General features: G+C 35.7%; 1 protein-coding gene across 1 annotated transcript in view; it reads left to right on the top strand.

The window, feature by feature from the left end:
- The window catches only part of LOC102237681 (transmembrane protein 132C-like), a 158,563-nt gene that overhangs the window by 54,152 nt on the left and 89,227 nt on the right, over window positions 1–15,184 (top strand). Inside the window, exon 3 of the mRNA XM_023337819.1 lies at window positions 9,520–10,444. Within this exon, the coding sequence (XP_023193587.1) occupies window positions 9,520–10,444 (925 nt within the window). The remainder of the gene's footprint in view (window positions 1–9,519; window positions 10,445–15,184) is intronic.

Here is a 15,184-nt window from a genome sequence, read left to right as displayed (position 1 = left end):
TGTAAAACAGAAATATGTTATTTCCCAGCAAGGGATGGATTTTAAATGCCTCTCTTTGCAGCAGTTACCTTTCAGTCTGAACCAAGGCCACTTGTGGTGCACCAAACCAGCTATTGAAGAAATGACAGCTTACCGGCAGCTCGTTCTCAGGTTTGTTTAGACCATGTAATTTGCACTCTGCACATATATATCCCCGCAGGGAAAATGAAGGAAATTTAAGCTCTGTCTTCAAATGTCTACATGTCCTTCATGTAGACATTTTATTAAAAAAAACATTGACAAAGTGATAACAAAAACAACAAAAAAAACCAATGCTAAACAAAATAACACTAAACGGAAAGAACGTTCATAGTTATCAAGATAACCATCAGTTTATAAACTCATTCTTTTTAGGCTTCAACCTTTATTTTACTGAATTGGCAATCAAAAAGAACAAAAGTTTTGGATTTCATATGCATATTTAAAACAAAGAGGGATTTCTTATAAAACTTAAATTTCCTACAACATTAAATCACCCTTTCTAAATGTATACTTAGGGCCCTGAATCTCTGGGGGCTTAGCCCAGCCCACAAACAGTTACCTTTCCATGCCACAGTGGTATAGATTTGAACTCATTTCATATTATCATAACATGTTGTATCAGACATGCAGGCTGCATGTTTGAATGAATAAAAATCAAGCAAAAAATGTGTTCAGTCCTCTTTTAGTAATGTTGTTAGTAAAAAAATTAAGAATATGCATTTTAAAGCTTCTGTTTGTTCTTTTCTACATCATAAAAGGTAACATTTGTAAAGTAATCAACCCTTTGCTTGATTTTTCCCATCTTTGACACATTGATACATATTTTGTCCATTTTATTTTAATTTCTCAACAAACACAAATGACTAATGAATCATTCCGTTTCATTCTATTTTCTTTTTATGAAGGTTTTTAAACAGATCTAATTGTTATGATTTTTTTTATTTTTTAAGGGATAAAGCCTTCTAGTAATTCTTTATGGAAATGTTTTTTGGGGCATATACATTTTTATGTCATGTGCTATGCAAAATATATCTTTTGATTTTAAGTTTTCATATTAGATAATTTTTTTATGAACGGACAAGCTCTAGTCACGCCTACAATATCAAATCATGTCAAAATGCTTTTTTATTAGAAATATTCTTTCACTCTTGATCATATTTGTCCAATGGCTTGTATCAAACTTTTAGAATGATTTTTTTATTGATTTCTTTTAATGATAGCTTTCTTCTTATCACTTTGTCATATGGCCATATTTGTAGCATGCACACAGTTTATCTTACCTGAGTTGTGGATTCTCTGTCAGAGTAACTCTGAACACTGGCCTCTCAGTTTATTTGAAGCACCATGTCTTAGTGGTGTTGCAGCTGTGTCAAACTCTTTCTGTTTTTGGATGATGGATTGGACAGTGATCTATGAAATATTTAAAAACTCACCTATTGATTTATAGCTTAACTGCATCAGTGCTCTATAAAACATCTTCTCTGACCTATCTGCCAGGTTCCTTTTGCATTTATTCCTTACAGTTCTCCAAAAAATATCCATTACTAAACAGAGTAATGGATATTAGAATATATACAGTATATATACAGTATATACTGTATATATATATATATATATATATCACACACACTGTTCACAATTAGTTAACTTTTGAAGGGAGATGGTGACACTGGACTTTGTTTTGGGATATGGTATATTAAAATATTTGCACATAAATATGGGAAATATAATGTCATTTTCCTTCTGTTTTGTGCTAATTTGTTTTAGTCTATAACTTGAAATCTCAGTAAAATACCTTGAAATTTGTGCCTATTTCATAACAAAATGCTAAAAAAGTTAGAGGTGTGAATACTTTTGAAAAATGCTGTAAATGTGTATGTGTTTGTTTTAAAGGTGAGATAAGAGGCTGATGCTTGTGCCTGAGATAAAAAATACTGTTCTAAAATTCTTTATGTTCAAACTTGGTTTGCTGGCAAAAATGACCCAAAAGCTATTTTGGAGCTCAAAGAGCTATAAGATTAACCCGAGGTGAAAACAACTCAAGCTCTGAAGGAACACGAGTCCCTGACTTATTGCTGATATCTGTAAGAAATGAAGCCTTGCTCCATCCATCTCGGTCAGGTCACAATACTTCATTTTTCCTCATTTCTCTGAAAGGGGAAAATATGATTCCCTTATCGATTGCTGCATAAATGTGTTGCCTAGTGATGAAAGATGAGGTGTGCTTTGCTTTTATGTGATCCGATTAACCCCCAGCTGGGATCGGGCTCTCTGCAATGCCCTCGCTCTCCTGCGGTGTCAGGGTCCGTGTGATGGGCACTTAGAGCGATTAGTGTTGCTTTATGTTTTGTTTGTCTTGAGATATCATCCAAGACATTTTATTAACCAAGGGGATTATTTTCCTGTCAAGTAGCCTTCAGTGAATTTAACGCAGACCTTTGGTATATCGTAAATGTGTGATTAATAGCTGCGTACCATTTTTTTTTTCATGATTCACTATCATGACGTTTATGAACTTAATCTACTAATGGTTGATTTATCTTGTTTTTCTGCAGTTATTTTAGAAATGGTCAGATGGGGCACATTATACAGTATATGAACATTTATCACTTGTTTTCACACACTTGTGTGATTGTACACAAGTTAACAGAAACATTTGCAGTGGAAACATGAAACAAGTGTTTCTGTGCATAAACAAAGTACCCAAAGAGCAACAGACCAGATTCAAATGTTGAGGCTACACTTGAACTTTATTTATACATAATTCAAAGTCCAAAAGTCCATCTTCAACTCTGACTTAGCCAAGTCACGGTTGCTTGGATAAAAAATGATAAATTGTATTACAAATAATTACACCTTCACTTTTATACTAATGGATTTTATTTACAATTAACTGTAAATAAAATCCATTACAGTTAATTGTTGACTATCTAACTAGTAAAGGCAGTTATTCTGTGTGTAACTTAATCTTGGCATAAATACAGTTGCTTTGTGGAGGCCAGAAAGTTCAGAAATGGCGTATTAGTGAAGAAACAGTAGAAACATAAAAAGAGGACATGAATCAAATTATAAAGAAATTTAAAGTCAGATTAGAGTTTTAAAGACATATCCCTTCATCTGTCTTTGATTTGCCTGACTACCACATTTCAAATTATAAGCTAATAATATATATATATTAAAGGAAATGATGCCATGGAATCTAGCAGCAGTGAATTATGTTTGGGGAACAACCTTAGTAATGTCGTTTCCACTGATGTAGATGTTAATATATCAAATACAAAATTCAGGACAGAAGCTTTTCAGTGACCCATGTTTTCTACCTTTTATAAGAGATTTACTCTCGTTATGAAAATAAACACTTTTCTGTATACTAAAACCTGTGTACATTTTAATTTAATGGGTTCTGAAATAAAAAGAACAACTATTTCATAATTGTTCTTGGTTAAATTGGTTCAAATAGATTCATCCTCGTTTATAAAGTCATTGATTGAGGATTTCATATTGGTGAGCTGGGTCAGACAGTTCACTGGATTCAGAGACATTCTGTCTCTTTTCCTTTTTAATGTGCATGCAAGACCTTATCAAAACCCATCTTTGATAAAGCTCTTGAAGTCCTTGACTTCACCAATGGTAATTTCCGAATGTGAGCAGCAGCTGACATTTAAATCCAGTCCTCTAAGAGCCCAAAATACCCTTTTCATTCCATTGTTCAGTGGCTGAAAATGAGAAAGTTGCCTTGCGCTATGACCGACAGTCAGTCTGCTGATGATGACTTAGATCCCCTAAGCAGTTTCTCTGCAGACCAAGGCCTGAGACTGAGTAAATGTTTAAAGTTAGGAAATGCCATGTAAAGATCAAACTTTAATGTTTTACCTTGTGAATGTTCCAAAAATTGTGATCAAAAGCCTTTTAAATGTCAGTGGTGGAAGACACAAAACAAGGGCTTTCAGCTTTAAAGCACACAATCAGCAGTGTAAAAAGACCCCAGCTTTTCATGATGCCAAAGTGATTGACATGAAAACATCAGGAAACATAAGAACGTGTGGGTTGTTTATAATTTGAATGACTTTGATTTCCTTCTGAAAGACCTTGTGTTTTCTTTCATCCAGAAATCACAAATAGCTGTTCACACAAGACATCCAGCTCCTTTTGTCAGTCCTGGAGGGATGCTTTGAAATTATGAGTCATATAAGATGTTTTTGGTTTAAAAGTAGTAATGAATAGACTCTTTCACTACAGTTTTGAGAAATAATTTAACCCTCATTTGCAGAGAATGTTGTGGGTCCATGTAAGTGAGTTTGGGTTGTTGCATGACTAAAGCAACCTTTTTTTTAAGCTTTGGATACATTTATTTTTTGTGTTTGGATATCGTCCTTGTGCTTTGAGAGTTGTCCAGTTGCAGTCTCTTTCCACTGGCCAATACTGTGCTTATTAAATTGTGATTTAAATTGAATTTTGGAGTCAGTAAGCAGAGAAGTAATAAAAACGCTTTATATTACAGATTAAATCTTGCCCACAGTTACAACAAAATGGTTAACTGATTTAATTAACCATGGAGAATCAACATTTATCTTTATACTTTAAAACTCTAGAACAAACTTAGAAAGCACCATCTACTTAGCAACCCAAAACAACTAGAACCATTTTAGTATGGCAATCTTAAAATCTAGAGAAACTCCTATTAGTTTATAATTGTGGAGTACTTTTGTTGTTTTTCTTTTGCTTTTCTTCTGTTTTTTGTTTTGTTTGTATTTCCTCTAATTCATGTAAAGCACAATGAAATGCTTTGTTGCTGAAAATGTACAATGTAAATAAAATGGCCTTACCTTACTTTACCTTTATACAACTAATGGGGAAGTTGACTTCAGGAAAACTGAATACTGTACATGTTCAGCTGAATGACAAAAAATATATTTATCTAATAAACCTCAGCCAATTACACCAAGTCACTGACTTGCAGCAGTCTGCAGCATCAACTGATAGAACTCTAGTCTTTCATGGATTAAGAAGAAGAAATAAAATGCCCTGTATTGTTCGTCAATATGAAAAACTCAAGTGTATCAGCCTCAAAGTGAAAGGCAAGTGGAAGCCTGCAAATTCACACAGAGGTAAAAACATAAAAAACAATAAGAGAGAATAAGGGTGCCACATCTGGCCAATTCAAGATCTTTAATACTCTCAAAGGGCCGGTTGTAGCAGAATGTAATGATAAAACTACCTGTTAAACTGTTGAAATGTCTCTTCATTCAATTAGTACTTTTTAAAATGTAACAATTAACAGGTTCTGGAGGGCCGCATAAATAGATATGGCAGACCGCTATTGCCCTGTGGGCCTTGAGTTTGAGACCTGTGCTGTACAGTAAGGGTAAATTTTAAACTTAAGGAGCTCTTGGCTATTTCTTGTTTTCTGATCTAAAGTCTCTGTTGTTCGCCTTGAGGAGAAACTTTATTTTAGAGTTGATCCAGGACTTGTTATTGTAGAAACACTGCTTGTTCATGAGGGGCACAGTGTTGTCCAGACAGAAGTTAATGTTGTCCGTGATGCAGTCTGTTATGCCGGCAATGTCCTCCCCATGACAAGCACAGAGCTCTTCCAACACAGCGGAGCGGAAACAGCTCCTCATACCATCTCTTCACTGAGCGTTTTGCAGCTTCTTGTCTGTGTGCAAGGGGTACATACAAAGGCTGGAGTTGAACCAGGTTGTGATCTTAGCCCCCTCGGCTGGGGAAGAGATGATGAGCCTCCTTGTTTTTGGCACACAATGAGTACAGCTTTTTATTGTCTTTGTGGTGGTGTGGCAGAATAGCTTTGCATAAAGTGTCTCTGGATGTAGACTTGGAACAAATCTTGGAACAGGGTTAAGAGTTGCTCTCTCTCAACCCTGTCAGTAATCACTTTTACTTGTTTAGTTGGGCAAAGAAAAGTCTGGAGCGGTTGTAGTTGTATATTGGGAAATTGTAAGCCCATCTTTGTTGCATGTTAAAAGAAGCTTTCATCTTTGCAAGGTGCTGCCTGTGGTAATCCTTGTCTCGCTTGGAATCTTAGTGCAAAAATAGTCAAAATATTAACCCACCCACTAAATTTTCAATTGCTCTTACACTTTCACCTTAAAAAAACTTTCTGAAGTTTATGTAAATAAAATAAGTCAGATTTAAACTTTATATATTTGATAAGGAATGGTACTAGCTGCAAAATTCACACATGGCGTAAGATAATGTGAGAGTAAGAGGAGAAGGAGAGAAATGGCAAGATGAGGGGATTATTTTCCTTGGATGAAGTTTCTACTTTGGTCGCTACGGATAAGAGCAGGTGATTATGAGAAGTAGTTTGATGTGAAGCCACTAATCTCTGTTGGAGATCTATTTAAAAAAAATAAATAAAAAATTAGGGTTTATTTTAAAACATGTTTTCCTAGTGACATAAAGCTCTGTGGGCTGGATAAGAAAATAAAGTACATCCTGAATCTGAAATGAACATCTGTCTAATGATTAGAGGATAATGTGATAAAACTGTCTTAGACCTAAAGGAAATCCCCTGCAAGACTTTACAGTTGGGATTTACCACAGGGGTTAAATTTCATTTGGAGCAACAGTTCTGCAGTCATGATTTACAAGTATAGTAGCTGCAGATATGAAATCCAAGGGCAACTTCGGGGCTGCAAATCACACTGGTTTTGCTTTTCTGCAGCTGCATCGTCCTGTCAGTGTCAGAGGAACACATTCTTAATCCAAAGTTACAAATTACAGAGTTTTTATGTTGAAATATTTAGTTTTCATCCATGTCATAGTAAGTAGAAACTAGGACAGTGTGTCACATCTCCCAGAGGGGAGGATAGACAGCAAAATCCTCTCATTCTGCAGCATGATCCAGCATCAGCTAAGCACTGGACTGCCTCGTGACATCACTCTTGATCATATATAAAACAAATAGCACTGGTCTCTATATTTTTTACTACATTTTTTTCCACTAAGAACTGTTTTGAGTAGTTTGAAGTCCAGACATGAAAGCGGTTTCTTAGAAAATAATGGAATTAATCTATATGTATTGTTATTTCATTTGATATTTACTGTTGCTGCCAATGAATATGGAGAACAGAAAACTCTGTAATTAGGTTTGGATGTTTGTTTTCTTTCTTTTTTAATCAGGTCGTCCAACACAATTTGCGTTTGAGTCGGGCATTATTCTGAACGATTCTCAATTATTTGAAGAAAATGTGTATGCCTGCTGATGGGTTTTTTTTTGCCACTGATAATAAAAACCTAAATAGCTTTTTCTAACCCGTATATTAACAGCTCCAGCTCAAAGATAGAGTAGCTAATATGCAGGGAGCTTGGAGTAAAGCTCAACCTGGAGCTCCACATTAAAAGGAGTCAGTTTTAATGGTTTTGAGCATTTGATTTGTTCCAGAATTTATTGGGTAAAGTATATGTCCAACAAGGCATTCCCTTTAACCTTTGAATTCCTTGGGTTTCTCCATAATGAACAGCAGAATACTTTGGGTCTGGACCTTGTGGTTCAATTTCAAATAAGTACCATCATCTTGTGGTATGCTATAAGATGAGAATAGATAAAAAATATAACATTCTGTGTGATGAATTCCTGAAAGCAACTTTTAAATTTAACTAGGTTTATTCTGTACATTTACCAGTTAGAAAAATGTTGGCAAAATTAAAATGTTAATTTTGAAGCATTAGGAACAATTGTTGCTTTTTTTTCTTTCAAATAAGGATAAATAAATCATGTTGTACATTTTTTTTCTTCAAACTTCTGTATTAGATTTTACCTCATATTCAGCCATGCGTAATCTGAAATGGCTTGTCTAGTCGCTCATTTATCTTGAAGCAGCATTTGCATAATTCCTGGCTGATTGACTCTTTAATAGTAAAATCCAGTCTTGAACTATTTATTTAGGGATGCAGTTGGAGTTTTTATTTTGAGTACCGGTACTTGGTTTATCAGTCTTATATTGCTTTAGAGGTGCTGTTGTTATGACTCGTTTTGTCCGTCTGGCAAGCCAGTCATTGCTTTCTGACCGTGGCCTGTCACAAATCACTACCACTCCATGTCTCCACACAACATGCAGGATCCAAGATAGAAAATCAATGGGTCCTAATGGGCTTCTCCATCAGTCCAAATATCTGAAGTTTTATGCTTGATGGTGGAGACAAAGGTGGTGAGGATAAGGTGATGGAGGCAGGTTCTAAGGTCATGTGAGGACAGGCTTTATTCCATAAATGTGCTTTGAGACTTGTGTGTATTAATTAAGCTGATAATAATTAAAACACATATAATTATAGGAATTGAAGGAAGCATCTTTCAAAAGATAGTAAAGCATTGTAAAAGCAGTATTAAGGGGAAAAAAAGTTGTTATTGCCATTTCATTTGTTTCTTATAATTGCAGCTTTCAGTCAGAAAAGAAATCACTTTAGTAAAATTAAAAGGTTTCTTTAAACTCAACATGTTCAGTAGTGTAATCGCATTTATATGTAACTACATAACAAAATATGAAAATATTTTGTTGCAGCCTTCCCTGTTTCATTGTAACTCTCAGAAATCGACCAATAGCTCCCTTACATGAATGATATGTTTTTCTGTTTTTCTTTTTATCACTTTGAAAAGAACAAATGGACCATTATGTACTGGTATACACTAAAGAAATCAAAAACCATGAATTACTCACTGAAATATTGTTGACACTCATATAAAAATGATAGATTATAAACTTAGAAAATGTTTAGTTACCTGAATAGTCAGTTCTGTTTCAAACATTTTAAATATTTACATTCCCTGACTGAATGTTTCAAACTTAGCAGCTGGGCATTTCTATATTATTTAAGAAAACCCCACTGCAGTGTAAAAAAAACTAAACAAACAACAACAAAAAAAACACATAATAATAATAATTGAATAAAACACTAAATAAATAAAAATCTTCTTTTAAATTCCAGAGGGAATACTTAATTTTAATGTAAAATACCAGTCTAGTAGGGTATGCAATCAAGCTACATTTTAGACACTTCTAAATAGACACAATTTTTGTGATAAAACAAGTAACTTCTCAACAAATTTTTAGGGTACTGTCTTTTTTTATCCAAGTTACCAATAAAGTAGAACAGTAGAGACGAAACAAATATCTAGGTAAATTCTAAATATCCAATTACTAGGATACTGTCTAATTGTTTCATCATTTGAACATTACAACATAAGGATATAGATATTTAGCAAGGTTAAACAGCATTGTCTGGAGACTTTGAGTACAAAATATGTTTCTGGGAAAAACACAACTTTTTAACAACTCAGTGTCGAGCTTAGGGTCATATTTTAGTTGTCTCCCCACAATAGCTTACACTTACAGTACTTCACCAGTTAAAGTTGCATGCAGAATATTATAGCATGAGATTTCTAGACTCATATGTCTTACTAATAAAAGTACAATGGTCATTTTTAGGTTTGCCAAAACTTGTTGAAAAGTGATTTTCATTTTCTTTTTCTTTCAGTGATTGACTGCAAGGTTATTCTGGATGGCCTGCAGAGGTATGGCCCCACGCCAATGTATCTACCGGTCAGCTACCAGATCCTCAATGCTGAGTCAGCATTCTTCTTACTGGAGGCAAACCAGGACATAATGAGGAACTCCAGTCTCCAAGCTCGAACAGAGTCCTTCTTTATCCATCAAGCTCGGCAGATGCCCTTTGTCAATGCTAGCTACGGGCCACTCTCTGTCCAGCAGCCTGTTCCTCTGGAGATGCTACAAATACTGCCAGGGCCATTTAATGCACCATCCCTCACTTTATCAACAGCGCCAACCTCGCCAACCTCTTCGCCTCTGTTTACGTTCAACTGGAAGGTCCACACATACATCATCAGTGAGCAGATTCATCCCAGTTGGCCAAAGGTTCAGGTGTTGTTCTACATTGCAGGCAGGGACTGGGATGATTACAGCACCGTCCACAAGTTACCTTGTGTCCGGATGTTTGCTTTTCATGAGACCCAAGAGGTGCGAGGTACTTGTAGACTAAAAGGTGAGCTAGGGATTTGTGTAGCTGAGCTGGAACCTCTGGCCAGCTGGTTCAGCCCGCCAACTGTGAGGCCCGGCAGGCAGCGGGTCTCAGAGCAGGCTCAGGGCACTCCTGTGGAGCTCTACTACATAATTCAAACCACGGACAGCGGAGACTGCAGCTCAGAGGACTCCAGAAAGGGCAGCCCAGTTCACACAGAACAGCAGAGGCCTTTGGGCTACTTTGCAGGGCATACACCTATGCAGCGCATTGGGAGCGTCAGACTGTTGCAGCCATTATCTGAGCTGAAGTTGGACAATAACTTTGTGGTGATGGCCCCCTCTAAACCCATAAGACAGAGGGAGACAGTCTCAACTTTTCTGGCCCTGTCCACACTTTCATCAGTGCAAATTTTCACCCTCAGGTGAGTTAGATTCCTAAATATACTCTAAGATTGTGTTAGACAACTTGTTGAATCTGCTTTTTTTTCAAGCAATCACAGTTTGAAGGTTGTGTGGCTGTTTTTTTTTATTTTTTTTATTTTCTGGTTTGGAAGTTTTTCCTATAACAGATTGTTCTTTAAGTTTAAGTAGAATAGAGGATTCATTTCTAGTTCTGGTTTTCTAAAAATGCTTTGAGAACAGCTTTTTTGTTTCTTAGCATTCACAAGTAAAAAGTTCTTCCTACATTATAATTCTTGTACTTCTTTCTTCATCAAGTTAATTTAATCTCAAAAGCAACATGCAAAAGATATTAGAAAACCAGAGTTATTAACTGTGTAAATACTCTAGGTTTGGTTCAACACAATCTAAAATGTTGGCTATATTAACAGGAAGACTTAAAACTCAAATAGAATGGGATGGCTTGTGTCTGGATTCATTTTTATCCCTAGTGGTTTTTTAATAGATTAAAGCTTAATCTGGAATAGCTCAGATCTCAGTGCTATTCAGATAGTTTGGATGATGCTCAAAAGATAGGCTGGTCATTGCGTTCCTACATGATTCCATCCAATTCTCATCTTCTTTCAGTGCTTCGTCTGGGACTTCTCCCATTGACTTTGATTTCTCCATGGGGTTGTTTACAGTTCATGCACATTCTAGTAAGTTTCATCAAGGTGGCACATGTCATGGCCAAACATTAGCGATTGGGTTAAATGTAAAACTACAACAGAGCCACCATGCCTTCAGCAAGCAATTCTTCCTCAATAAATTCTAATTTATACTCTCTATTGTAGTTTTTAAAATGTGCTGAAGTTATATTTTGTATTATTAATGCATCCTGGAAAAATATCACTTTAAATGCTCTTTAAAATCCCAAGATTAACATCACATTCACACCAATGCTGATTGGTTTCAAACTTCTGGCTGACACTGTATCTTGTGCAACAATAAATAAGACTTAATTAAACAATCTTTGAGACCACATTTTTGAAGAGTTTCACATTTCAGGATATTTACTGTCTCTAAGTATGCACCATTTAAGAGAAAAATTTAGTGGATCAATATCTTACTGACATAGTTTGACTTCATAACAACTTCCCCTGTCATTGTTGATCACATTAGGATTGGTTAAAATAATCCAAGCCACATATTTGAGTGTCTGTAGGTTGTTTTGCTTGGATAGCACTGTAATTACACCTTAGTGATTCCTCTTTTAAACTCTTCTTCTTGTCACATGCACAAATTTTTTAAATTGCATATTTTGGAACCTTTTTTGTCTTATTTGACTAAAGAGAGGTGCAACAAAGTATGACACATTGAGCTTACTCTGCACCAAATTACTATTCAAAGTGACTTTAATTGCTCCATGTTGTTTGATGCATATTAAGGTATAAGGAACATGCATTTCCGCTTGGCTATCCTCCCTCCTGCAATCTAAGTCATGGCAGATGAATCAGTTAGCAGCATCAAAGTGAAGCTGCAACAGAGGGCTTTGGCAATTTGTCAACCTTGGGTGAGCAGGAAATCTGCCAAAAAGCCTCATTGGTTTTTGTCTCACACCAATGATGATGAACTCCCATGAAGTATTAGTGCTCCCACTGTGTGTTTGTCACATTTATCAGCGTGAGTGCAAATGGAAACTTTAAAGGCGATATTCCGCCTTCAGTTCCTCTTTGCACCAGTGTTGCACCCCATTCGTTTTTAGAACTTTTTTTTGTTTTTCCGTTGGGAGAGCAACAGCTTAAAAATCATCAGAAATATCTCATTAGTAACCAAATGCTCAGATATCAAAGTGTTTGAAAACCCAGGCAATTTTATACAACTTTGAGGGCCATCTTACCAAAGTTTGTAAGAAGCATGTTCTATGATGGTTGATGATTTCTTGCTGGCTTTGCCATGTGTTGCTTTCACCTTCAGTGACAAAAGCAGGGGTTTAGGTAAGTTTCCCCTGACCCTGTACTTTTCATCACATAACTTTTAAAGCTCATCATATTTCCATGATGATGTATATACATACTCAGTATCACAAGAGGTGGTTCACAGAGGAGTGTCTGTGCTGTTTTTTGATTCTGTGTTGTTAAGCAGTGATGTTATTCCTCCTCCTTTCATTGCATGTATTTGCACACTGTCAGCCAATGTTTGCTTTTGCTGTAGTGTGGCTGTGTTTGTGGACAGCTTAGTTTAAGTAGCTTTGGTGTGCTTCTCTCAGCTGCTCAGGCTTCATTAACTATTTATGGATTACTCGCTTCCTTCCCCACTATCTTTACTCCAAGTCTTATCCATTCTCTACCTTCATGTACTTGTTTAACTTGTGACAAAAAAATATAAGGATTTCTTTTTATAGCCTTTATTCATACCAATGCTGCTGTCAGATGGTATCAATAGAGTTTTTCTTCAAAAATGAACTTCCCTGTCTGTGGGTTTTCACTGAATAACTACATGTTGGACAGAATATTGCAGTCTAGTGTTCCTTTTCTTCATACTGCAGAACTTCAATCATGATGCAAGAGCTACAAAATGTATGCATTTGAAATCAAGAATAATTTATGCAATGAATCAGTTTGCTGTGTTTGCTGTTTTGAGAGTAGTACATTCTGTACATAAAAGCAAGCACATACAGTGCCTCCGAAAAGCAAAATTTTTTTCTTTCAATTTTTAAGTCCTGTCACTGATTTTTAACTGAATTTTAACTTATGTTCCATATTGAGAAAATAATACGCTTTGATCTAAACTATTTTTAAATCATTTGCACCCTGTGTAGTATGTTTTGTACCTTTATTTAACTCCATTCGAGAAACCTCTTTGTTCCCATCAATGCAAATCATCCCCAATTACCATTATTTTATAAAGACCAGCGAAGCACTAAACTGTTTTATATTGACTATTACCTGAGCTTTGATTCTCTGGAGCTCCCCCATACTCACCATGGACTGAACTATCTGGCTGCTTCACTGATATAGGCTGCCCTAAGGCTGCCATAAGCTTTATAAGTTTAGTGAAACCATTTGGTTGCACTGGATTTTGTTCGGGAGTACCGGAGTAAAGTATGAGGAATGTATGTGAATGTCACAATTTTTCATATGCTTATATTTAAAACATTTTGGGAAAAAAGGTATCATAATCATTCCAATAAAATTCATGAAGGTTTTGTGATTATGACAAAATATGAATGAGTCCTAGGGATGCGAGCAGTTTTGCCCCTCTTTTCTTTCTTCTACAGTGTTCATCATAATGTGCACATTTTCTGAGAATACAATTCACCACTAAGGCAAATTTTCTTCATTATGGTTCATATGGTGGAGAGGGTTTTAGAAAAGATAAACATGTGCATCCAGGCACTCCAGCAAGCCTTCTTGAAATTTGCTCCGTTAGACAGATTAAATAAATAGAGAAATCTGTCAATGTGTTCTAAAGAGTTCAGTTTCCTGCCACTGGCAGGATATGAACAGCAGGAACACAAAATTGAAAAATGTGAGAAGATTTTTAGGTCACTGCAATTAATTCAGGCTCGGCACATCAATTTTCAAATAATAGAAAAAAAAAAGTCAAACAAAACAAATGGAGCATGGTAATTGTGATTTATTTTATAGTTTTCCTATTGAGTCACATACATCCACATTGTCTCTATTATTCGTTTTAAGGAGATTCAAGCTTTGACATATCTATTTGCAAAACAAGAAACTGAATATTCAACAAAAAACAGGACATTTATGGCTTATATCGCTTAAAATACTAAGCACACACATCCTACCATGGGATGACTTTGCAATGCTATATTGTGAGGCTATAGCCCTTTGCAGTGGAGACAGACCAAAGTGATAGACTGGTCGCTTTTTATAAGTATTTTCTTTGTATATTTAAATATAAGACAATCTGTGACCAAAAGCAACTTCGTAAAAGTGCTTGCTATATCAGCTATGGTACTTGAGCCCCTGAAACTTTCAAATTCCATCTGTTGTTTTGCTTTTTTGGTGATTTTATTGTATTGAACAATCCAAAATCTACATTGACTCCCACTCTACTTCTAGTGCCCAAATGTTTTTTCATCCCAAAGCAGGTGTAACTCTTTGAGGGAGAAGGAAGTTTATCTCTTGAGTTTAGACACATTTTTACATCTGAATGATTCATTTGTCAGAGTTACTTGGCAAACAAACAAATACAAAATTCAAGGTAGGGGACTGTAAATGACTGGACAAAATTGTGAAAAGAATGTAATGGATTAAGGAAAACATTGAATGAGTTCAGAAAGCATTTCGAAATATCAATCACTTCTGTAGTGTTTGCAAAAAAGTTTTAGCTATGTGGGAGAGTCTCAGGCAGGTCCTTTTTTAAACCTGCTGGACATTGTACTCGCTGCAGATTTAAGTAAAGCTTTACAGTAACTTCCTACAATCAGTCAGAATTATTTATATGTTTTATTTATCTGTGTTTATGTCAGTCTTTAATTGTTATATTGTTGTGAGTTAATCCCTTTTATAAAGTTTAGCACAGCCGAACTTCTCACTTGGGTTTTTATTTTGGGATGACATTCCGAGATTATCACTGGCTCCCATTTAGGCCTCTTTAAAAACTTTCTGGACACACCCCTGCTGAGCAGTCTCAAGAAGGCATTTAATATCAACATTTATATTCGAGCATTAGTATGTTTTTACATTTTGAATATAATGCATTGAATTGAAATTCACTTACGGGGTTAAACACAGCGGTGTTACGCACATTAATAA

Source organism: Xiphophorus maculatus, chromosome 8 (genome assembly GCF_002775205.1).
Source record: "Xiphophorus maculatus strain JP 163 A chromosome 8, X_maculatus-5.0-male, whole genome shotgun sequence".
Taxonomy (NCBI): Eukaryota; Metazoa; Chordata; class Actinopteri; order Cyprinodontiformes; family Poeciliidae; genus Xiphophorus; species Xiphophorus maculatus.
Note: the sequence above shows the minus strand (reverse complement) of the source record. Positions and strands in the feature narration are given on the sequence as shown.